This window comes from Triturus cristatus, chromosome 6 (genome assembly GCF_964204655.1).
Source record: "Triturus cristatus chromosome 6, aTriCri1.1, whole genome shotgun sequence".
NCBI classification, from domain to species: Eukaryota; Metazoa; Chordata; class Amphibia; order Caudata; family Salamandridae; genus Triturus; species Triturus cristatus.
In genome coordinates this window covers 1349034427-1349060750 of record NC_140589.1, presented here as the reverse complement: position 1 = coordinate 1349060750, position 26324 = coordinate 1349034427, and the positions used below count along the sequence as shown (strand labels likewise).

At 49.6% G+C, this 26324-nt stretch overlaps 1 protein-coding gene across 1 annotated transcript in view; it reads right to left on the bottom strand.

Annotated features, from left to right (window-relative positions):
• The window catches only part of USP34 (ubiquitin specific peptidase 34), a 2509780-nt gene that overhangs the window by 493300 nt on the left and 1990156 nt on the right, over positions 1 to 26324 (bottom strand). The window contains exon 67 of the mRNA XM_085612349.1: positions 23772 to 24406. Within this exon, the coding sequence (XP_085468475.1) occupies positions 23772 to 24406 (635 nt within the window). The remainder of the gene's footprint in view (positions 1 to 23771; positions 24407 to 26324) is intronic.

Below are 26324 nucleotides of genomic sequence, written 5' to 3'. Positions count from 1 at the left end.
CCGACAGTGCCAGCATGGAACGAAACATATACTATATATGCTGGAGGAAAAAGGAAGGTCATGACTTCGCAAGAAGTGGAGCTGAACCGAGGGTTTGAGAGAGAGCAGCCGAAGCAACGTGTCGCCTGCAGTAAAACCTTGCGACGGGAACCGGTATGACAGAGACAACGCACACTGGTCTAACATGTACAACCGCGAAAAGGAGCCAAGTTGAAACCTGCATCAGCAAGACACAAATGACAGCAGTGGCAGGATGTCAATCCGCGGCCACAAAGTGCCGGTAGTATGAAGGCCCAGACACGCCAGGACTGAGGCGTTGTGTCACAACTCGTAAAAAGGGCAGATGACAAGCAGTCAAGCCTTAACGAACAAGAGTGAAGCCTGGAAGGCACCTAAGCCTACCAGAAGATAGCTAAGCATACCCTGTGGATGCTGGAACCACACGAAGCAAGCAAGGACCTCCTGAAGCGGAGCGTGAGCCGCCCAGAAGCGCACAATAGCAAGAAGGCAACAGCCCCAAAAAGGGGCACCAAAAAAGCTGGGCACTACACAAGAGCTGGCAGAACAAGCAAACCGGGCCAAGAACCACGGACACCACAGGAATAAAAGGGCCTGCCTGGGTCCGCCTAGTAAGAACACAGAGCAGATATAGAGCAGGAGGAAACACGTTAAAACCATGAAAACGTGAACCCACAAGAGACTAGAGTATGTTGAAAGTACTTGTAGTCATGTGGAAACTGAGTAGGAGAATGTCCAAAGCAGTAAATAACCCATGCCCCTTGTACGAGAGGAACAACAGTCCCCTACAAGACAGAGTAGGGGGAAAAAACTAGCCACAACAGTGTAAAATGTGTGGACAAATGTAAAGGTCCTGGACCCCAAGAAGCTAGTATTCCAAGGAAAACACGCCCCTTTGAGAGTGCACAGCATGAACCCAAGCAAAAGCGTGGAAATCCCGTACGGAAACATCAGGAAGTATGGAAACCGCTCCAGAATAAGCGGCCAGAAGGAGGCCAAGACCACGCATAGCGGAGAACATCTGATAATCCACTACCTTGGGGCTGGTCGTCCAAGTTGCACCAATAAGCAAGCCGCACAGCGGCAAATAGGATGGCAGTTGTGAATAAACTGCGACAACAAGGTTTCCCGCCAGGAGTGTGAGAGAGACACCGCACGGTATCTATGCCAGGTTCTGATGCACCACAGGCGGACCAACAATGCTGTCCAAGGATCACTGTAGGAATAAACAAATGGCACCTAGCAGGATGTCCATGGGGAGACTCCATAGGAGCGTACCAAGGCAAAGGCAGAACCTAATGCCAGCAAATACCCCACATAGGGTAAAGCTAATCCCCTGTAGGGGCGTCCTCTTGGGCTAAGCACACAGTCAGAGGACTGAAAAACAAGAGAAGCAGACGAACGGCTGTACAGAACGAACATAGAAATGGCTAACCAGCCAGTAAGTAAGTAAATCTTTATTCGGTTATAAAAACATTAATAACCATAAAAGCACATTAAACACATATTAAACACAATTTACACAATGTAAAAAAGGAAGTGGGGTATGGATAAAATTTACTTTGTCCGAGATTTACTCTGTGTTTAAATATACATTTTAAAAATGTGCTAACAACTTTCGAAATCAGAACAGAATTCAGAAATTGCAAATATAGCATAGCGGGACGACATCTTCTGAAGCCAAGAGTTTTCAACAAGGGGATTAGCCATAACTTGCGATGTTCAGTATAATATTTGCAAAACAAAACGGTGTGCATCGTTGATTGTTCAGACATATCGTCACAGGGGCACACCGTTAAACTCTCATCCCAATTGTGTCCTTTAGGAAAGGCTACAAGCCTGTGGAAAATATTTTATCTGAATCGTGCCAGCAAAAAACGCTCAAATTGTGACACAACGTATGTCAGATATGGTTCCATTTCCAAGGTGGTTGTTACTACCAAGTAATGTTGAACTGATGGTTTATTTATTTCCTTGCTCAACCGCAGTTCTTCCATGTGACTCAGAGCCCTTATTTTTAGATCTTTCTTTGGGATCTCAGCAATTAATTCGGGGTTAGAATAGTATTTAACCAACCCCAGGTCTGCAAGGAGTTTTTTCACGTATGACAACCACTCAATTTTCCCCACATGTTCCAAAGACATACAGTCCGCCACTATGTCTTTTGTAAATGAGTTTCTTGTTGACGTCCAGATACGGCGCCACAACAAGAGAGGTTGGATTTTTGCCAAATCCTCAATGTGAGGCATTCCGAGCTCTGCATGGCACGAAAAAGTAGATACTCGCTTAGGTACAGCCAGGAGGAATCTCATAAATGTGTTTTCTGCTACCTGTAATGGATTGATGTTTTTATGTCCCCACAGCCCCGCCCCGTAAAGTGCGGTGGAATGACACTTTGCTTTATAAATACGGAGCAGCTCCACTGGTGGCCTCTTTCCTAGCTTCTGTGAAAATTTTATAAGAGCAATTATTGCTCGCAGAAGTTGATGTTTGAGCTTTCATCTATCATAATCCCGAGATAAGGGTATTGGGTAGTCAGATCTAGTTTCTCTTTATCAAGAGAAATGGTCCTTCCCCCTTTCTTTCCCTTTCCTGCCGCCATAATATATGTTTTTTTAATATTTATTTTAAAATCCAAACGGCCCATAAACCTTGAATATCTTTCCAGAGCTTTCTGGTGCTCTCGCGGCGTGCGTGCCAGGATCACTGCGTCGTCCGCATAGAGAAGCGCGGGCACTAAGCGATTTTTCACTCGAGGGAGGTCCTGACCCCCCCTCAACATCTCTACCTCCAGACCATTAGTATAAAGGGAGAAGAGAAAGGGGGCCAGGACGCAACCCTGCCTCACGCCCCGTTCCACTTTAAAGGGTTCAGTTAATTCGCCCTGCGTTCCGAAGCAGACCAGCCAGTAACCGGCACTAAAACTAACGCACAAGTCACTACTTGTGTAACGATATATCTGTCAGAGACATTAGTTAGTGATAGATTCCTTACCTTAGAATATCCCCAGGCGTCAGACTGGATCTGGAAAATTTTGCTAGCAGTATCCCTGCCAGTAGGTGGCGTTGTGCGGCTCCGCGTCCGTCGCTGGCATCGTATGCGCCGAGATGACGTCAGGGAAACTATTTATGCGCTACCCATGCGCGCTGACGTCAGTTCTGTACACGACTTTCCGCGCCAGGAACGCAGAGCAATGCAAGAAACTGACCACTGGTGCCAGGAAACTAGGGCGCTGAAAGGGATGACCTTAACCCTAGAAATCAGTTTGCAGAACGGGGAGGATGGGTGGGGCGGTAAGGAATCTATCACTAACTAATGTCTCTTACAGATACATTGTTACACAAGTATTAACATGTGCATCTGAAAGAGACAACGTTAGCGATAGATTCCTAACCTTAGAATAGATACCCAAGCAATACCAACCCCGGTGGTGGGTCTGCGAATAGATTAAACCAGAAAGTCATGGAGAACAGAATGGCCAAAAAAGCCGTCTCTCCGGACCTGACTGTCAAGGCAGTAATGGTTGGTAAAAGTGTGCAGCAAGGCCCACGTAGCTGCCTGACAAATGTCCTCCAAGGGGACGCTGCGTCCCAAGGCAGCAGTGGCTACAGTTGCCCTGGTAGAATGGGCAGGCAGCCCCACAAGATGCTCCTTCTTACCCAACGAGTAACATGCTTTGATGAACAGAACGACCCACCGAGAGATGGTCCGTTTGTGCAGAGCCCGACCTCTTTTGGTGCCCACGTAGCCAGCAAAGAGCTGGTCATCCACCCGGAACTGTTGTGTGCGCTTCAGTTAGAACGAGAGCGCACGTTTTGGATCCAGATGGTGGAGCCTCTCTTCCTCTTTTGAAGGATGCGGAGGCGGAAAGAAGGTGGGCAAAGTGATGGTCTGCCCGATGTGGAAGGGCGTGAAAACCTTTGGCAAGAAAGAAGGACGTGTCCTCAAAACCACCTTGTCCGGATGAACAGAAAGGAAAGGATGTTTGGAAAAAAGAGCCTGGAGTTCACTCACTCTTCTGGCAGAAGTGATAGCTACCAGGAAAGCCGTCTTGAGAGTGAGAAGATGCAAAGGACAGGTATGAAGGGGCTCGAAGGGAGAGCACATCAGATATGTCAAGACAAGGTTTAAGTCCCATTGAAGCATTATGAACGGCACAGGAGAAAACATGTGCGTAATGCCTCTTAGGAAACGGTTAACAACCGGGGACTTAAAAAGAGAAGGCTGATCTGGAAGCATTAAAAAGGCGGAGATGGCCAAAAGATACCCTTTGATAGTGCCCAGAGCAGAGCCCTGCTGGGCCAAAGAAAGAAGGAACAGAAGGACTTCAGAAAAAGGGGCAGAAAGGGGATCCACAGCCTTAGCTGCGCACCATTTCACAAACTTCTTCCACCTGCAGGCATATACCGTTTTAGTGGAGGGACGCCTGGCTGTCAGAATGACATCACAGACTTCGGGAGGAAGATCAAAAGCTGTCAACTGTCGCCGCTCAATCTCCACGCATGAAGGTGGAGGCTGGACAGGTCTGGGTGGAGGACCGTCTCCTGCTGCTGCGACAGAAGATCCTCCCGAAGAGGCAGTTGGATCGGGGGATCGATCGCCATACTGAGTAGCTCGGGATACTAGTATCTTCGTGCCCAATCCGAAGCCACAAGGATGACTTGGGCCCGGTCGCGCCGAATCTTCTTCAGCACTCTGGGCAGAAGTGGTATAGGCAGAAAGGCGTACAACAGACCGCAACTCAACTCGCAACGAAAAGCGTCACCGAGCAAGCGCCGCCCTGAAAATTCCAACGCGTAGAACTGATGACATTGCGCTTTCTCTTCGGTGGTGAATAGATCTAACCAAGGCTCTCCCCACTGCTGAAAGAGACCTTCCACCACGTCTGAGTTCAGACGCCATTCGTGATCCATCAAGCACCGGCGGCTGAGTTTGTCCACCCTGGCATTCAGAGAACCTGCCAGGTGTTGAAACACCAAGGTAATGCCCTGATGTTCCAGCCATGTCCGGAGGCGCAGAGTCTCCTAACATAGGGTCCAGGACCCCACCCCGCCCTGTTTGTTGCAATACCACATGGCGGTGGTGGTGTTCGTGAACACTTGCACCACACTTCCCCGGACAGAGGGAAGGAATGCCTTCAGTGCAAGTCGGATCGCCTGAAGCTCCAACAGATTGATATGGAGCCGGGACACCGCCGGAGACCAGAGGCCTCTGATCTCCGCCTCTCCCAAGTGGCCTCCCCATTCCAGGAGGGACGCATCCGTCACCACTGTGTGCTCAGGTTGGGGAAGGGAGAGGGATCTGCCATCGACCCAATCGTGATTCGTGAGCCACCAATGCAACTGCCGTGCAGTGCCCTCCGAGATCTGGACATGATCGGACAGGTTGCCCTGATGTTGCGCCCACTGAAAATTCAGGTCCCACTGCAGAGCCCGCATATGTCATCTGGCATATGTCACCAGCAGGATGCAGGAGGCCATCAGGCCCAGAAGCCGGAGGGCCATCCTAACTGAAACCCGGGACAGAGGTAGAAAGATCGGAATCATAGCCGGAATATCACGGACTTGCTGCTCAGGAGGATAAACCCGAAACAGCGTTGAATCGAGAACCGCTCCAACCACCGCTATCACTTTCGTGAACACACGAGGGGCGCTGGTAAGGTCGAAGGGGAGCACGGCAAACTGAAAATGCTCCTGGCCTACCGTGAACCGCAGGTAACGCCGGTGGGCCGGCAGGACGGGGATGTGAAAATATGCTTCCTGCAAGTCCAACGCTACCATCCAGTCTCCAGGGTCGAGGGCAGCCAAGACCTGAGCTAGAGTCAGCATTTTGAACTTCTCCTTCCGGAGGAAGCGGTTGACGTTCTGGAGGTCCAAGATGGGACGCAGACCCCTTAGTCCTTCTTGGGGTCCAGAAAGAAGTGGGAATAACAACCACTCCCTACTTCTGGCCCAGGAACGCACTTGATGGCCACATTGGCCAAGAGGGCCGAAACTTCCTCGTGGAGAAGATTCAAATGATCCCCCGAGATACGGTGGTGCTGCGGTGGCATGGCTGGAGGGGTCGTCTCGAAGGGGAGGGAGTAGCCCCTTCGGACGATTTGCAGCACCCACCTGTCCGATGTGATGGACCGCCAGTGGAGCAGGTGATGCCGAACTCTGCCGCCCACTGGCGTGGAATGGGCCTGAAAGCTCGGACTAGGAAGGCTTTGAGGCGGATGCTGCCGGGGTGGATGTGGGCTGACCTCGTCGTCCTCCAGAACCGCCTCGGCGGAAACCACGTCCGCGACCGCGCGCAGGTTGGTTCTGCGGCTGGTGGCTAGGCGCACGTGAGGAGGCACCCCTTCCTTGGCCACGAAAGGGGCGAAAAGCGGAAGATTGCGACCGCGGGGCCGAGAAGCCCAAGGACTTGGCCGTAGCCCGGGAGTCCTTAAAGCGGTTCAGCGCACTGTCCGCTTTCTCGCCAAACAGGCGAGTGCCATCAAACGGCATGTCCATGAGAGTGCTCTGGACATCGCCCGAAAATGACGTGGACCGCAGCCAGGCGTGACGTCTAAGCGCCACTGTGGTAGAAATGGCCCTACCCAGCGAGTCCGTGGTGTCAAGCCCACAACGTATAGCATGTCGCGCGGCATCCCTCCCATCGGCCAGAGCCTGGGTAAGTCGTGTCCGGACCTCCTCCGGACACAGGGGCAGCGCGTCCTCCACCGCATCCCACAGAGAGTGGGAATAACGGTCCAAGAGACAAGCGGTGTTCAAAGACCGCAGGCCCAAACTAAGGGAAGAGAACAGCTTCTTGCCAAACTGCTCTAGTCTCTTGGAATCCCGGTCCGGCGGGGCGGTCGGGAAAGAGGATTGGGAGGTGGAGGCCTGGATAACCAGGCTCTCAGGGGTAGGGTGTTGGGACTGGAAACTGGGGTCGCCCGGAGCAGGGCGGTGGCGCCTGGCGACGTTCCGGTCCACAGGAGGAACTGTGGAGGGCTTGGACCAGGTGCCCTGCAGAACGTCAATGAGGGCCTCATTGAATTGCAGCAGAGGCTCAGTGGAGCTTGCTGCAGACTGAAGCACCTCAGTAAGGACGTTAGTCCTCACAGCCACGGCAGGCAGCTCGAGCCCAAGGGCTGCGGCCGCCTTGCGCAGCACCACAGAGAAAGCAGCGCCCTCCTCCGAAGCCACAGTCGGAGGAGAGACAAATCCAGTGTCTGGAGAGGTATCCAGGCCACTGGCCTCCCCCAGTTCATCTGCCCAGTCCTGGGACAGTTGAGCCTGAACGGCCATAGGATCCTCAGATCCCTCCCAGTTGTCCCCATCATCCGACTCCTGGTATAGAGGAGAAAGTAACGGAGCCGGGCGGTAGATATAATGTGTCTCTAGCGGCGTCGATCTCGGCGTCCATCGACGCCGGACCGGCGCCGGGCCCGGAGTGGGACTGAACTGGGGCTCGACGTGGAGCGGAGTCGACGTTGGCGTCGGGGGTGGTACCGGTGTCGACGCCGGCGGAGGAGGCGTGACGAGGTCGACCAGCGTCGACAGGGACTCGAGAACGGGTCCCTCGGGCGCTTGCGGCGTCGAGGCCGGAGCCGTCAACGGCGCCGGGGCCGGAGCCACCGGCAGGCAAGGCAGCCCAGTCGGGTCCGCGGGGCCCGAAGGCGCACCAGCGGGCGCCGACGGCAGAGCCAGGCTCCTCATGGCCGAGAGGAAGGCACTGACTTCCGCCAGCGTCGCGTTAGTCCCAGGGACCGGAGGGTATGGGGACGGGCGCGGCGCCTGCGGCTCCGCCGGAGCCGCGGGGGTGGAACCACCCTGACCCTCGGCCGAGTCGCGCGACCGGCGAGGGGAGTCCGAAGAGCGATGTCGCCTCTTGGACTTCTTGGAATGCTTCGACTTACCCGAAGACTTGGATCCCGACGACCGATGGTGACGTCGGCTGCGGCTCCGCGACCGATCCTTGGACCTCCTCCTGGACCGGGATCGAGAGGCGCGCGGAGCCGAGTGGCGAATCTCGAGAAGCTTACGGGACCGCTCCCGTCTAGCCTTCGAGGTCAGGGCCTTACAGTCCGAGCACGACTCCGCGTCGTGGTCGAGGCCCAAGCAGTACAGGCACCGGCGGTGATGGTCCGTAACCGACATCAATCGGGTACAGTCCGTACAGGCTTTAAACCCAGGCATCCTACCGGCACCGGTGTCGATTGACAGGATCAAAAAGGATCAAAAAGTTAGTCAAAAATTGACTAAAGGGGTAGCTCTCCCGGATCTGCGCTTACTGGCGCGGAAAAAAGAAGAACTGACGTCAGCGCGCGAGGGCGGCGTCTAAGTACTCCGACGACGTCATCCCGGCGCACGACGCCGACGACGGACGCGGAGCCGCAGACGACGCCTAGCGACGCGCAAAGGGTATTGCTGACGAAAAATCTTCCGGATCCAGTCTGACACCTGGGGATATTCTAAGGTGAGGAATCTAACTAACGTATTTCTTTCAGGTGCCTCATGACGCCACCTACTGAAGCGCAGGGGTACTGCTACAAAAGCTTTCCGGATCCAGTCTGACGCCTGGGGATATTCTAAGGTAAGGAATCCATCACTAACGTGTCTCTTTCAGATTATGAATGCAACTCTGCAGGCACAGTTTGCATGGACTCCCAGGGATGGGGCAATACATGCTGCACCCCATGGGGGACCTCTGGTGTATCAATGCCCTGGGTAGCTCAATACCATAAACTAGGGACTTACAGTGGTACCCCAGTATGCCAATTGTGGGGTGTACAAGTACTTACAAGCAAATTTAGAGGAGAGAGCCTCCTGGTTCTGGTTAGCAGGATCCCAGTGAACTAGAGTCAAAACATACTGACCCCAGGTAAAAAGAGGGTATCTATGCCAGATACTACTTTCCTAAAGAGGAGACCAAAAGAAAGAGGCCAAAAAGCCTCCCTAAGGGAAAGAGTGCAACTCTAAAAACAAAGAGTCTTCTTTAGGCCCCCCAAAACATGTTCAGGAAGGTGGGCCCGAGAATCTTCACAGCAAAAGGCTGGGTACCAGGGAAAGAACTGGGATCCCAAGAAGGCTTGGTGCCATTACTGTAAAACTACATGGCACTGAACTGCAGACTATGGCTGTAAAAACAAGAAAAAATGCCTCTAGGTCACCTGCAGTGAATGATGTTGTCAATATCCAGTTGGGATCTCAGGAGAGCACTGGCCATGTCAGATCACCAAGGCGACTCTAGTAGGGGATGTGGATGCAGCCACCGTAGCTGTCTGACCCACTAATTTGCAAAAATACAGACAGCATCCTGTTATTAATGGGAGTTAGGATGGAGGCACCGAGAGACACTGGTGCTAGTGTCACCATGGTGACTAAGCAACTGGTGTGCTCTGAACAGTGTCTACGTAGAAGGACCTATGCAGTAATCAATGCTGATAAAGTGACAACAAACCATCCCATAGCGATGGGGTCCTTTGACTGGGGAGGGGTTGCTGAAAAGAGTTAGAAGTATCTTCATCCATTCCAGTTGATTGTTTGCTTGGCAATGATTTGGAGTCGTCAGCCTTGGTTGAGGCAGAACTGAGAATCCATGCAGATATGCTTGAATCCAACACAGAGTTGGAACACAAAGCAGAGCCCAGAGTGAAAAACAGGTGCTGGAGTCTGGAATAATGGCCCAGCCCTCCAGGAGTAAAGGTAGAAGAGATCAGCTTCCAAATAGACACCAGCGTCTTTCCAGAAGGAAGAAGAGTCCGCCCCAGAGGGAACTGAGCCTCAGGAGCTGGCTGAGATTTTTGGCTCAGAGGAACCCTCTGGGAAAGAACTGTGCCTGGGGAAGAGGACCTGTCTCACTCTTGAAGAACAAGTTACTTACCTTTGGTAACAATGTATCTGTAAGAGACATACATTAGTTATAGATTCCTTACCTCAGAATTACCCCCAGGTGTCAGACTGGATCCGGAGAAATATTTTCTTAGTAGTACCCCTGCGCATTGGTAGGTGGCGTCGGTAGACTCCGTGTCCGTTGTTGGTGCCGTGGTCGCCGAGATGACATTGCGTTATCTTCTTAGACGCCGCCCGTGTGCGTTGACATCAGTTCTGACACGACTTTCCATGCCAGAATCGCAGAGACATGCAAGACACGGACCATTGGTGCACAAAACTAGGGCTGTGCAAGGGAATCCCTATCCCTAGAAGTCGGTTTGCAGAACGGGGAGGATGGGTGGGGCGGTAAGGAATCTATAACTAATGTATGTCTCTTACAGATACATCGTTACTGAAGGTAAGTAACTTGTTCGTCTAAAAGAGACCATTAGTTATAGATTCCTTACCTTAGAATAGATACCCCACTAATACCAAATCCAGAGGTGGGTCTGCAAACTAAGTTCACCCCAGGAAGTCCTGGAGAACAGAACAGCCAAAAAAGTTGTCTCTCCGGACTTGGCTGTCCAGGCAGTAATGCTTTGTAAATGTGTTCAGTGATGCCCACGTGGCAGCCTGGCAGATGTCAATCAGCGCAATTCCACGTCCCAAAGCAGTAGTGGCTGCCGTGGCCCTGGTAGAATGGACACGCAGTCCTACTGGAGGTTCCTTTTTTGCCAAAGAATAGCAGATCTTGATGCTTAGGACAACTCATCGAGAGATGGTATGTTTATGCACTGCCCAACCGTTCTTGGTGCCCACATAACCTATGAAGAGTTGGAAAAAGAAAGAACTGACGTCATTGCGCAGGGGCGGCGTCTAAGTAGACACCGCAACGTCATCCCGGCGACCACGAAGCAGACGACGGACACCAAGTAGACCGACGTCACCTACCGACACGCAGGGGTACTGCTAAAAAAACATTTCTCCGGATCCAGTCTGACGCCTGGTGGTAATTCTAAGGTAAGGAATCTATAACTAATGGTCTCTTTCAGATTATAGCCAACAATTAACTTGAAAAAGCCAATGATTAAGGAAAGCTCATTCTCAGGATTGCGGAGTACACAGAAATCTCCTAATGTCAGATACAAAATAGATACCACAAGTCTAAACCATCAATATAAGAGCACAACTAAATAGGCAGGTTTGGGAGTTCCTTCTAGAATACTAAAAATGAAGAAATAGACTTGTATTAGTACAGTGCAACATGATGTTGAGGCTTAAGTCAAGAAAAGTGGGAGGAGCCGGTGAAAGAAGCACCACTAATGACAACAACGCATGGAACGGCTTGTATCACTTTTTATTGATGTAAAGTGATGCCCTTCTCTACACAATGTCACGTGTGCTTCAAAGCTCTAAAGGACATGCAAGCTTGAACGCTTCCTTGTCATGATATTCCAATTTTCCTTGCACCTCGCAAGAAACTGTGAATTAATTTTATGGGACTAGTTTTGTTTATTTCAAAATTTCGAAAACAAATGTCACATGCGCCAACATGTGTTCTGTGAACATAAATTACTTCACCAGGGCAACATTTTCTTTCTCGTTCCAGTTATAACACTTGATTCTAAAAAGATAAGAATAAACACAAGGAGAAATTATTTGCTGAGAAAGGAAGGGGTTTCTTAAATTCTCTACTTTTTCAAGCAGATTTCTAAAGACTTTTGAAGGGCCAGCTGGGCCCAACTTTATGCTAATTCTTGGTCTCCGGCGGATGTAGGAACAGTACCATTTACAACTAAAAGTAAATTCGAATTAAACTAATTTACACGACTAGGAACCAACCCAAACCTAGGCACTGTAATTTCAAATTGCATAAGGCATATATACTTCTGGATGAGAAATAATTAACTTAGTCTTAATTGCTACAAGACAGATATTTTGATAATGAATGTAAACTAAGAAAACCTTAATTTTCGCTTGGCCAATAGGAATTGGGTGCAGACCTCACATCAATATAATCAGCATAAAACCTATGAGTTTAGTTTAACTTAGAGCTTTCCTTTGAGCAATATATCAAAAGCGGTAAATGAAAAAACAGAAAATAAAAAAAAACTTGAATCTCATCGTTTTTTCCAATGTCCTCCGTCTACTCCAACGGAATCACAGAGTCAAAGTTACAAGGGCAAAAGTGCCATCATGCCTATGACACTGTAATGCACGTTACATACAAGGCCAAAGAATAACTTTGGAAAAAGCCATTAGATTTAAAAAAAATGCTACTACACTATGTAGCAGTTTAAAAAAGTAATATCATACCACTCTAGCAACTAGCTGGCTCTAAGTGGAACAGAGGATTACATTCAAAGTGCTGAGCACAGTCTGCAAATCTTTCTGGCGCAAACGTACCACTGTACCTCTAAAAACTGATTGGATATTACACTGCGAGTCGAAATCTCAAACAGAACAATGCAAGGATGATCAACTAATCCAAATACAAGACACAGAAATACAGTGGAAAAACATTTGAGGACGGGAACACCTTTGGACCTCTTTGGCCATGAACATGAAAAAATGGTCTAGCTTCATGACAGTAAATAAAGCATTATAAAGGTACCTTGTGTGCAGTTTTGACTTTATAACCTAATATGCCAATAAAATAGTTTTGGGGGATTTGTTTTAGGTACCTCAATAAAGTAAAAATATAGTACTGGGTCCCTAATTACACATGAGAATGCAACACCGTTTCCCCACAGTTCGCATTTGAATTATGGAGAAATGTGTGCTCACCCAACTCTGTAACCACTTCGACCATTTCCAACTCCTGGACCTATGCCAATCTGGTTTCTGACCGGGCCATAGTACAGAGGCGGTGCTAACGCACATCGTTGATGATGCGAGAATGTTAGACCATAATGAGTCGTGCCTATTGATCCTTCTTGACCTTTCGTCAGCATTTGATACTGTCGAAAAATGACAACCTAACCGACCTCCTGGTACACAGGATGGGGCTGTCTGGGCCTGTACTAAACTGGTTCTCTTCGTTCCTTCAGAACAGATCCCAATGCTTCAAGGTGAACCAATCCTTCTCCCATCCTGCACCGGTCACCCTGGGGGTTCCCCAAGGTTCAGCACTATCTCCCACGCTCTTTAACCTGTTCATGGAGCCTCTGACAGAAATTCTGAAATCATCCAGCATTCACTCTCACATGTATGCGGATGATACCCAACTATACCTGAAGATCGCCTTTTCCCGAGGACATTCAGTCCCGCAACTCAGTCCTGCTGGAAACACCAAGCTGGTTAACATGCAATCACCTGAAGCTAAATGCTCTAAAAACGGAATCCCTCCTAATCTCACCCCACAAGCAATCTCTGGTCATGGATCAATGGTTGAATCAGCTGACTGCTCTTAACTGTAGATCTCACCTCGTGGATTCGGTATCCTCTCTGGGTATTATATTAAACAAAAGTCTGAACATGCAGAAGCACATCAGTTCCCTCACCAAAGGAGCGAACTTCCAACTCAGCATCCTAAGGAGACTCAAACCCTTTCTCCCTGCTCATGACCTAAAGGTTGCAGTACAAGCATTAGTGATCTCAAAGCTGGACTATGGTAGCGCAGCGCTTTGTGGCTTGCCCAGAGTGACGACAGCTCCTCTTAGGATTGCCCTCAATGCCGCTGCCAGGCTCGTAACTGGCACAAAAAAATACAACCATATCTCTCCAGACTTGCGGGACCTGAACTGACTTCCATATGAAGCTCGGATACAGCAAAAAATTGCATGCATGACACACAAAGCCATCCACTAGTGGTGCCCGTTATTCAGACGATCTCTAAACAGTAAGCTGCTAAACTTAAAATGTGCTCTTTCGTCCTTGCTAATCATTTAGATAAACTTATCACATCTAGTTGATCTGAACCAGTCCACCTACAGAGAGATGCCAAACCTTTAACAACGGGAGGAAACTATACTGTTTGGCTGACAAAATCAATAGGCTTGACCGTACACTTGTACCATGAAACAGAAAAGGCTATAGACTATGCCTCTGTGAAATTACTCGTTTTGACTCTGTAATAATCAAATGGGTGTTTGTACATACCTATAGTGACAATGTTTGGATTGTTTAGAACTCCCTTTCACTCCTCCTCATTGCCTCAGTTTTTCATCCTGGTCAGGAAGTAACCAGAGCAGGTATAGGGCATGTGTTCCCATTTATAAATATAGATATTCTTGACCAAACTTTCCAAGTTTCAGTATAGGTCCCATTTTACAAATGTTTAACACTCCTCTCTGACAAGCCTAATGCTCAACCACACTGCCCCGGATAGAGCTTCTTGGCATTGATAGAGCAAGCCCCTGTTCATTCATAAGGGATACCTGAACTCTTTACATAGCATATTTCTTTTTGGTATACTATATAAAGAGCCATCTTCCTACAGCTGCACATGATTTGAAACCAGACGTTTTCTTGGGGGGACATCCAGTCACACCAAGAGAAAAAAATGTCTCAAAAAGTGTTCAAGAAAAGGTTAAAAAAAAAGAAAAAGGCAGTTTAAAAGTGACTGAGGGGTACTTATTTTTGGATCTGCACTATCTGGTGCAGAAAGGAAAGAAATGATATCAAGATGCTGAGCTGGCGGCTATATACATGCATAGGTCACTTCAGGCGCCTCAGATGCAAAGCCAAATTATGCCACCTACCAGCGCACAGGGGTACTGCTCGAAAATCTCTGGATCCAGTCTGACGCCTGGGTATAATTCTAAGGTAAGGACATTGCGGCTAGAAGTCTCTATCAGATAGAATTTTTATGTCACAACGGCCTTATCCTTGTTTTCTAGACACTGTAACTGGCTTATCTATCTGTTTGCTAAGACTACAAGGTGAGATGGTGCACCCCTGTTCTTTCCAGTAGTAGACTGTAGCACAAGTGAGTTTATTTGTCCTCCCTTCCTCTAGCTCTTCTGTAGCCAGTACTTGCTCCTTTCTGAGACACACTGAGGATGAGAAATCTGGATTAAGTCCTAACGGCTAACTGAGATCCTCACCCTAGGTGCTCCTCTCAATTGCCTCCTACATTTTTCACTTGAGGACTGAGTGATGACACTTGCAGAGTGACACAGAGAAAAATATCTTTTAATTTGTTTTCTGGTCCCCCATACTGGATGGGATCCTCATTGACTATTTCATCATTTGGGTGATTGGCATTTGTGAGTTACTCCATCATATATACCTTGGTAACAGCCCTAATCACATAATATAAGGTTGCTGGCGCTGGATTAGCAACTTCCTCTGGCACACTAAGGACCTTTTCCAACTGTAGTACCACTTATTTTCTTAGTTGCCCTTACCTACAGGTGATCTCCCATGGAAGAATTTGATGATTAATTGTTTTAGTGGGATATACTGTATTCTCTTTCCACTGCTTCGGCAACAAGTTGCAGAGAATGTAAATAACATTTTCAAATGAAAGAAAAATTGATTTTTGTTTTTAGTAAGCACCCCTCAATCACTGCTCCAATTTATGTATTTATAATCTCCTAAGGGCAAATTACTTACCTTCAGTAATGCCTTATCTGGTAGAGACGGGATCTAGCCGCAGCTTCCTTACCTTTGAAATTCCAAGCGTCATCGTGGATCCGGAAGATTTTCATAGCAGTACCGCTGCGTGCCGTTAGATGGCGTCGGTCGACTCCGCGTGACGTTGTTGGCGTCCTGTTCATCGTCGTGACATCCACATCGTCAATATAACAGCCACTCTGGTGCGTGAACGTTCGTATTTTTCACGACTTTCCACGCCAGAAGCACAGAGCCACGAAGTGACTGACCATGGTGTGTTAAAAAACAGAACAGCTAGGGCCCTGAAGGGGAAAATCCCTGACACTTGAAACCAATTCCGCAGTGCGGGGAGGATGGGTGGGTTGGTAAGGTATCTGCAGCTAGATCATGTCTCCATCAGATAAGGCATTACTGAATGTAAGAAACTTGTCCATCTGATAGAGTCATCTAGTCGCAGATTCCTTACCTTTGAAGAGATACCCAAGCAATACCAGCCCCGGAGGAGAGACTGCACAACGGTTCAGACAAGAAAATCCTGTAACACAGAGCAACCAAAGAGGCCCTCTCTGCAAACCTGGGAATCCAGGCAGTAGTGTTTGGCAAATGTGTGCAGCTATGTCCACGTGTCTGCTTGGCATATATCCGAAACGGGAATACCACACTGGAGAGCCGTAGTGGCCACTTTTTCACTGGTGGAATGGGCCCTAAGCCCTACAGGAGGCTCCTTCTTTGCGAAGACGTAAAAAAATGTTATGCAGAGGATTACCCATAAGGATATAGTCCTCTTCTGGACAGCACAAGCTCTCTTTGCGCCCACATATCCTATAAAGAGTTGGTCATCCACCCGGAACTCTCTGGTTCAATCGAGGTAGAACGATAGAGACGCTCCTCAATCTTGGAAGGGTACAGGTGTGCATAAAGGTGGGTCGAGTAACCGACTGCCCCATATGGAAGGGTATTACCACCTTAGGCAAAAAAGATGCCCTTGTGCAGAGTACTACCTTATCCGGAAAGGTCATCAGGTAAGGAGCCTTTGAAGATAGCGCCTGTAGCTCACTGACTCTCCTGGCAGAGGTTATTGCCACCAAAAAAGCTGTCTTGATGGTGAGCAACCGCAGAAGACAGTTATGCAACAGCTCAAATGGAGCACACATCAAGAAGGTGAGCACCAAATTAAGGTCCTACTGTGGCATGATTAAAGGTGAAGGGGGGGAAACAAATGGGTTAGTACCTTTAAAAATCTCTGCACTATCGGAGATTTTAACAAGGATGGCTGATCCGGCTGCCTAAGAAAAGAAGAAAGGGCTGAAAGATAGTCTTTCAAAGTGCCCAAAGCAGAGCCCTGCTGGGACAAAGATAGTATGAAGAGAAGGACTTCAGACAAGGGAGCAGATAAAGAGTCAGCAGACAAATATGTGCAATATTTACAAAACTTGTTCTATCGGCAGGCATATACTGACTTTGTAGAGAGATGCCTGGCTGCCAAGATAACCTCACAGACTTAGGGAGGAAAGTCAAAAGCTGTCAACTGCCGCTGTTCAATATCCACGCAAGGAGGCAGAGAGTGGACAGGTTCGGGTGGAGGACCCTCCCCTGCTGCTGTGACAGAAGATCCTCCCGAAGGGGCAGCCTGATCGGAGGATCAATGCTCATGTCTAGAAGCTCGGGATACCAAACTTTCCGTGCCCAGTCTGGAGCCACAAGAATAACGTGCTTGGTTGCTCCTGATCTTCTTGAGCACTCTGGGCAGAAGTGGTATGGGCAAACTGATCTAAGCTCCAGCAGGTTGATATGGAGCTTGGCTTCTGCCAGAGACCAGAGTCCTCTGATCTCCATCTTCCGCAGATGGCCACCCCAGCCCAGAAGGAACGTGTCTGTCACTACTGTGAGGTCTGGGTGGGTAAGGGAGAGGGGTCTGCCATTGAACATTGATCTTTCGCAGTGCCCTCTGAAATCTGAAGGTCGGTGAGGTTTCTTCGATACTGTGCCCATTGGAACTTCAGGTCCCACTGTAGAGCCTGCATGTGCCACAGTGTATGGGTCACTAACAGGATGCCATGAGGCCCAACAGCCTCAGAATCAGTCTCACCGAAATCCAGGATAGAGGCTGAAACATCGGTATCACAGTCTGAATATCCTGGACTCGCTGTTCAGGAGGATAGGCCAGAAACTGCAACTTGTCCAGCCGCCCGAATGAAAGGGAGTGACTGAGAGGTCAGGTGTGACTTCGGCACGTTGATAGTGAACCCCAGCAAATGCAAGAGGTTCACCGTCGTCTGGAGGTGGGAGACGACTGCCTGGGACGAATCTGCCTTCAACAACCAATCGTTGACATAGGGGAAGACTGGAACCCCAGATTTCCACAAATGAGCTGCAACCATCGCCATCACCTTTGTGAAAACCCAAGGGGGACTGGTGAGGCCATAGGGAAGCACAGTGAACTGAAAGTGCTCGTGGCCCACTGTGAACTGCAGATAGATGTGCAGGCAGGATAGGAATATTGAAGTAGGCATCCTACAAGTCCAGCGCTACCATCCAGTCTGCTGGGTCCAGAGCAGTCAGGACCTGAGCAAAGGTGAGCATCTTGAATTTCTCCTTTTTGAGGAAGAAATTGAGAGTTCTGAGGTCTAGGATAGGACAAAGGCCTCCGTACTTTTTGGGGACGAGGAAGTAGCGGGAATAGCAACCACTGCCTACTTCGGGCCCTGGAACCCTCACTATGGCTCCCTTGGCCAACAGAGCATTGACTTCCTCGCCGAGCAAAACAAGGTGATCGTCTGTCAGTCTATCGTATGCTGGGGACATAGAGGGAGTAGTAGTCTCGAAGGGGAGGGAGTAGTAGTCTCGAAGGGGAGGGAGTAGCCCCTCCGGACTACTTGCAGCACCCACCTGTCCAATGTGACGTTTTGCCAGTGGTGAAAGTGATGGCATATTCTGCCACCAACTGGCCGAGAATGGTCCTGGGGAATCGGACTAGGAGCGTTTTGCGGTGGAGGAGGGGATGGTGGCTTGGCTCAACTTCTGGTGCCCTGACGCACGAGACTGGGATGAGCCACATCCGAGGCCCCACAGAGGTTGCTGAACTTACGGGCCCTCTGGCCGGAGTAGGGTTGGCACGGCTCGAAGCCCCTTCCTTAGCCACGAAGGGAGCGAAAGCTGGATGAAGCTCTGGGGTTGTAGTGAGGCCCAAAGACTTGGCCGTGGCCCGCGAGTCCTTAAAGCGCTCAAGGGCAGCATCGCCTTGTCTCCGAAGAGGCGGGGGCCATCAAAGGGAAAGTCCATGAGGTTGGCTTGGACATCCCCCAAAAAAACAGATGTTCTCAGTCAGGCGTGGCGACGGACTGCCACTGTAGTGGAAATCACTCTACCTAGCGAGTCCGTCACGTTCAAGCCACATCTTATAGCGAACTCAGCTGCGTCTCTCCCATCTGATATAGCTTGGGAGAGTAGAGCCCTGTCCTCCTCCGAGACTGCGCAGCACCTGCGTTACCGTATCCCATAGAGAATGGAAATAACGGCCCAAGATGCATGCGGTGTTCACCGACCGACCGCAGCACTAGGCTGGTGGAAGAGAACATTTTCTTCCTAAAGTTTTCCAGCCTCTTGGATTCCCTGTCCAGGGGTGCAGAAGGGAATGAGCCTCGGGACGTGGAAGCTTAGACAACCAAGCTTTCGGGAGTGGGGTGGGTGGTGAGGAAAACTGGGCCCCCCGGTGTGGGGCGGTGGGCGACCGTCCTATTCGCAGGAGCACCTGTGCTGGGTTTGGACCCTGTCCCCAGAAGGACGTCTGTCAAGGCCTCATTGAAAGGCAGTAGGGGTTCCAAGCTCGAGACCCCAGGCTGCAGGACCTGTCAAGACTTTCGTCTTGACTGCCACCGTATGAAGCTGCAGGTCAAGGACCTCCGCAGCCCTAGGCACCACCATGGCGAAAGTTGCTCTCTCCTCCGTAGCCAGGGTAGGAGGGGATAGCATACCAGACTGGGGAGGGGCCAGGCAACTGGCATCACCCAATTCCACATGCCTGTCCATGTCATGCTGTTGCGGGATTTCTAAGGGGTCCTGGCTCCCCCTCCCAATCCTCTTCCTCCATACCTAACCCTTCAGAATAGGGCAGAGAGAAAGGCATGGAGTCGCATAGCTCCGGTCTCGGCGTCTAAGGATGCCCGACCAGCTCCGTGTTGTCAGGAATGAGGATCTGGGAGGCGCTGCCGGTGAGGGCCGTGGACGCAGAGGACCTTGGCGTCGGACGCAGTGCCGGGTAAGGTCGCTGTGGAAGTGCGACCAGCGTCAGTCCGGACCCGGGAACGGGTCCACTTGTAGGCCGTGTAGCCACGGGGCCCTCTGAGCCTGTGGGGCCTGAAGGCACGCCAGCAGGGTCAGGCCACCCAAATATGACACAAATGGCGTAGTAAAATTCTTTGAGTTGGGAGGTGTGAAAAGTCGGCCTGGTATATGCTGTTCACTAGTTAAAGTGGACACCTTGCACCAGTACAATTCGACTCTTATGGTAGTAGGTTTAAGACAACCTTTAAAGAAAGCTATCCTAGTGGTAGCTGTGGAGAGCAGCCTTCAGGCTAAGTCTTTAGAGGAATGTAAAGCAGCTTGCTTTACCTTATAATCTCTTGAATTACCAAATGAAAGGACGCCACACAGGTATATATATCAAATATATATGTATTTATTACTAAACAACTTTTTACTAATCTCTTTATGAGATTAGAAGTCAGGAACATATGCACAAATCAACGTTTCACAATAAATTAAGCACAAATATGGCTGGGGCCCTAGGGGCGTACCAGACCATATACTAAAAAAGAGACTTAGAGATAACGACTTGCAAAGGGACAAGGCCAAGGGCCTTCAGAAGCGCTGGGGCCTCACGAAATCACCCAAGGCAGGTAAGTAAAGGACCCACGGGGGTCGCAGGCAGTGTGTTAACACAGACGCGAATCCCTGTTGACTTCAATGGTGCAAGTTGCGGTTGGAAATTAAGAGTTTAGGTATACTTCGGGAGAGTCTACAAGCAAGTCACTTACAGGGGAATCAGTTCTAGAGCCAACACCCACAGGAGCACCGTAGTGCTGGAGTTACCTCACCCAGGGAAGCCGGGTGCATAGGTGTCTTTTGGTGTCGGGTCGCGGCATCTTTTTCAATGGGAGCCAATGAAGACTTGCTGCTTGTGAAGACAGAAGAAGTGTCCGCTGGAATCCAAGCCTGGATTCAGAAGAAGGAAGACCTGAAAGCAGAGGGGACAGTGTTCAAAGTCACTTGACAGTGACCCGGGGCCAGAAAGCTGGACGCCCACAGTCGTCGGGTGTTTTCAGGTAGTTCACGGGTGTCTTGACTCTTCAGCCACGAGGTCCAGGAGGCGTCGACGTCGACCAGGAGCTGGATTCGGCGTGTCCCACGAAGTCTGCAGCTTACTGCGGTGTCGGTGACCAGATTGGAGCCAACAAGCCCTGGTAACAGCAAGTCTCGTGGAAAGGACAAAAAGTCAGCGGTGCAGACCAGCAAGGTCTGAGGGACTCAGCCAGCGAGGGTAAGTCAGGGCAGGCCTGGAGCAACCAGGAGAGCCCTTTGAAATTGTAGGAAAGTCTTCAGGAGACCCACAAGCCAACCGGCAAGGGATCGCGAAGATGCCTCAGGAGGATCCACTCAACAGGGGCCCACGGTCACTCGGGACGGGGTAGGCCTCTGATCCCTGGAGGGACCCCTGCTAGAGGCTTGGACCACACGTGGCCCAATGCACAGGTTCGTAAAACGTCGTGTAGGGGTTGCACTCGAAAATAGTGCATGGTACCCAGGGATTGCAGTTCCTCGTCACTCGTGGGGTCCACTTGCCTCAGCGTCGCTGGGGACTCACGATGGCCTTGGAGAAGTCAGGAAATGCTCTTCCTGGGCTGCAGGGACTCCGGGCTCCGGCGGGAGCGGTGGAGTTTGCAACCGTAGTTTGTAGTTTTGGTGCCTGCCAAGCAGGGGAGTCACTCCTTGACTCCAAGGGAGATTCTACAGTCTTCCAGAGGTAGTGGAACGTCGAAGGTCCGGGATTCGTCTTCAGAGCGTCGTCCATGGGTATCTAGTTTGCAATGGCAAGGGTTCCCTAACTTATACTGAAAGGAAGGGAGGGACTAGCTTTATGACCCCACCTATGGGAGGGTCAGGGGAGTGGGTGGCTACACCCACTTCCCTTTGTCCACTTTCGCGCCAGATCAGGGGCAGGTAGCCCCTGAGCCAGTTTGAACTGGTGTATGCACAGAGAAGCCTACTGCTCCCCCAGTGCAGGACTTCAAAGCACTCTAGGAGTGTACCCACTGAGCCCCAATACATTAAACCCTGTCTGGAAGATGGTCACACCTCCCTGTGACGGGATACCTCAGGATTGATAGGGCCTGCCTTAGGGGTGACTGATAGGTTTAAATGTGTGTGCAGGGAGAGATATAGTGAACCTATATCTCAGTGAGGAGTGCTAGTACCACCTCACCCAGGCTGCAGTAGCAGGTCTGTGCTGTCAGATTTAGTCTGCTCCCAGGGGTGACATAATACATGCTTCAGCCCCTGGTAGGCCTGTGAAGTACCTATACCCTTGGTACCTAAGGTACCATATACTAGGGACTCATAAGGCACCACAGTATCCAATCACTAGTGCACCTAATATGCACTCCATGTTGTTTAGAGAGAACAGAGAGGCTGGGGCCCCGATTAGCAGGGTCCCAGCCAGACTAAAGCCAGAAACCAGTGTAAACATCAGAAAAAAAGTGGGGGCAACATAAGAGGCAGATCCTACTCTCCTACAGGCGGGGGTCGCTCTGGGCCCCGGAAAGGGAAGTAAACGCGGAGCCGACCCAGGCACCCGCTCCGCAGAGCGGGACCTTCGAGCGCCGAGGTTCCTCCGCCACGTCACGAGACGGGCGGGTTGAAGGTTAAGCACACTTCGACTTCTTGTGCTTTTTGTGGTGCCTCTTACCTGACTTTGATGAAGAGGACTTCGAATCACCGGGCCGATGGTCAGACTTTCCTCTCGACCGAGACCTGGACCGGCATTGAGACCGGTGAGGCGACCTCCAAGGTGCCAGACGCAGGGACGCGAGAAGCTTTAGGGACCACTCCCTCAAAGCCTTCGGTGGCATGGCACGGCAATCAGAGCACGACTTGGAGTCGTGGTTGCGCTCCAGGCACCTCAGACAAACTAAATGGATACCGTAACCGACATGGCGCGGTGACAGGCGCCGCATGGCTTGAACCCCAAAGTCTTCTTACTTGACATCCTAAAACACACCAATGGAGTTGACAAAAGTAAAAAAAAATGTGTCAAAAAAGGACAGGGGTAGCGCTCTTCAACGGATCGGCGCTGGCTGGTGCGGAAAGAAAAACAGATGTCAGCACGCTGGAGTGGCGGTTATATTGACGACGCGGACGTCTCGCCGAAGACAAACGTGATGCTAACAACGTCATGGAGTGTCAACTGACACCATCTACCGGCACGCAGTGGTACTGCAACGAAAAATCTTCTGGATCCAGCCTGACGCCTGGAAATTCAAAGGTAAGGAATCTGCGGCTAGATGTCTCTATCAGATGGGGGTAGAACAGTACCTCCTCAAGATGGCAAACCTTTAGAACGAATGATTCAGTCAACCTGTCAAAACTAAATCACCTGTCTGCAGGTGTTAAAAAGAGCTGAAGAAGAAATCAACCCATAAAATCACATTGCATGCATTAAAAGCGAACACTGAAGAACATTTTAGTGATCACTTTCACAGTTAGAATGCACTAATAAAGGAGAAATGTCATAAAAAAACAATGTCATGCAGCCAGTGGATCATGTAGGCAAAACATGACGAAGCCACACATCCCTTCAACTCTGGGATAAAGTTCAATGACATAAATGACTATTATGAAATATAAAAGTTTTTATACCCCACACATAAGCCCCACACTAGAAGAGAACTGCTCTCTTGTGCCAGACATTTAAAAAAAAAAGGAAGTCGCACCAAAAGAAGAAAAAAAAAAAAGCAAGGTATGAACAGTTTTTTCAAGTTGTAGTGATTAGCCAATAAATACAAAAGCTAGGAAGAAAAATCCGATTTAGCTGTGAGCCTGATGATTTCAATAGCTATCTGCAAGAAAGATCATATTATCCATATACATAATACTTTTTCTGATTTTATGCACACTTTTTGGTGACAAGTACTGTTAAAATACTTACAGTAAATACAGTGGTTTGGTACAAACATGTCTTGCTACTGAAGCAATACATCCATGTAACGGATAAAATACGAGCTGGTAAAAAACTGGAGAAATAGAAACATAAATCAAAGGGAACAATTTCATGCATAATTTTTATTTGCTTACCGCCGGGTATTGACTGGCATGAGGTGTAAGATTCTTAAAAGCCCACTGTATGTTCTGATGTGAAGCCAACTGTCTTGTGAATGCAGGAGACTGTTCACAGCACATGCGCAAAATACCATAGTAAGCAGGTAGCATACCACGATTAAAAAGCACCACATCCTGATCATCATGGTCAGCCAGGATATAATTGAAGGCAATATTCTTGGTCACCACAGGGTTCTGCACAATAAGACGCACGTTCTCAGAGCAGTCCACGCACACATTGTACCAAAAAGAAAGCAAAGCTTGCTTGTTGTGATTAGTAGCTATAGCTGGCTCTGAAAGTTTTGGTTGAAAAAGATTCCACAAATCCATGAAATATGTAGAGAACATAAGCTTCTCAGTTTTGGAGATCAAACAGTACGTCATAAAACTGAAATAGGGCACCAGTTTAGTAGTTCCATGGACAGCAGCATCAACATAAAGCTTTGCTCTTGAAAGTAGACCAAGGAGGACATTGTAGACCTGATGAAGCACCACAGTGGTGTCTGGGCTCAGAGGAAGATCACGTGTGGGAATATGTAGGGACCGAGTAGATCGGAACATCTGACGGAAAGAATTGCTCGGAATAAGGGATACCAATAAGTAGGCTGCAGCTTTAAAAAGAGAAAAACATTGAAAGTATTTTAAGGTTTTCCAATATAGACTGCATGTAAACAATGTAAATATTCAATCATGAAAAATACATTAAAGTAATAGGTAAAGATACAAATGCATGTTTCCAAATCATTTTGAAGTAAGGACAGCTTAGTAGGTTCCAACACCTAAACTTGGTAAAACCTCAGCAAAACCATGGCATTCTTTCCTCACCAAGAACACTTGTGGGCTTCCAACCCTCACCAGCCACTCACTCTGGATGAACATGTTACTTACCTTTGGCAACTCTTTTTCTGGTGGAGACTATACTAACCGCAGATGGCCCAGGCCTGTTCCAGGAGCATAGCCAGCAGCTGTGCAAGCAAGTCCCACAAGACATGAGTATTGGCCCAAGACACAAACAGTGTTCTCTGACTGCAATGCCTTGCTGGTGGAAGAAAGGACCCTCTTCCCAAAAGGTGTCCAGCTACTTTGCTTCCCTATCCAGTGGGCTTCTAGGAAATGCGTTCAGGTTGGCTGGCGATGCCTGCATCGCCAGGCTCTAGAGAGAGGGATGTTGGGTGAGGAAGGCCAGGTCTCCGGGGCCGGAGAGTGACAATGAGCAATCATCCTATGCATGGGAGCCCCCATGCAGGGTTTTGTCCAGGACCCCAGGAGAACATATGAGACAACCTCATTAAAGGGGAGCAGGTGATCCGCAGAGCTAAGCCCCGGTCGACAAACCTCAGTCAAGACGTTGGTCTTGACCTCGACAGTGGGGAGCTGCAGGTCGAGGCTCTCCACTGCCATTTGCATCACCAAAGCAAATGATGTTCCTTCCTCCATGGTGGGGCCTGGGGGAGAAACAAATCAAGTATGGAGAAATGTCCAGAACACTAACGTCGCTCAGCTACTCATATCAGTTCTCTTCCTATTAGGATTCATCCTTCAGGAGGCCATACCCATCGTCATTATAACCGACCGTGGGATGGTGGGTCTGTCAAAGGGTGACAGATCCAGCGCAGATGGAGGTGGTCCAGCTGGCGCAGGTGTCGACATCGAGAGGCGTCAAGGCGTTGTTCTCTCTGAATCAGATTGGATAGGTTCCTCTTCAAAGAAGTTGTGTCTGTGGAGCCGGAAACTGTGCTGAGTGGACTGGAACCGGCATTAGAGTTGGTGCCGAGGTCAGCCTCAGTCCAGATCTGGGAGGAGGGCCTGCCTGGCGTCAGGGAAGCATGGAGAATTATTCTGCCGCACCAAGAGGAGTTTCATTGGCCGCTTGCTAATTTCCTTGGGATGCATCAACTTGGACTCAGCGTAGGCCCTGTGGTCGTGGTTCGACGACAGGCAAATCAAGTGGGTATCGGATACAGACATCTGTCAGTAATATTAGCTGGATCTGCGCTATTGGTGTAAAAAAAAGGAACTCATGTCAGCGCGCCTGGGTGGCGCCTATATAGGCTCCATGCACTTAACTTTCAACGTGGACGATGTCAATACAGAGTCACTCAACGACACGCAGAGGTACTGCTCAAGACTTTCCGGATCCAGTCTGATACTTGGGGAAATTCTAAGGTCAGGATTCTGCTGTAAGAAGGCTCTGTCAGAAACAACTCTACATCTGCAACTATCATAAGCCAATCAGTGTGCATTTCCTCTGCATCTTTATATCAAAATAGCACCCACCTAAAGACTAAGGGGATCATCGAGGTGTCTCTTGGTGGTGCTTCCAACCTGCCAAACCCGTGGTTTCTCTGCCCCATTAGGTAGTGGGGAAAGTTATGGATTTCGCCCGCACGGCCTTGTACGATTTGACTGGCAGAACAATTTATGTAGTTACAAGCCCACCAGGTCACAGTAACTGTTACCACACCCTATTTATGGGGAAGTGAAGCCTTTTATTCACTTACTGGAACTGCATAGGATAATGCAAACAGC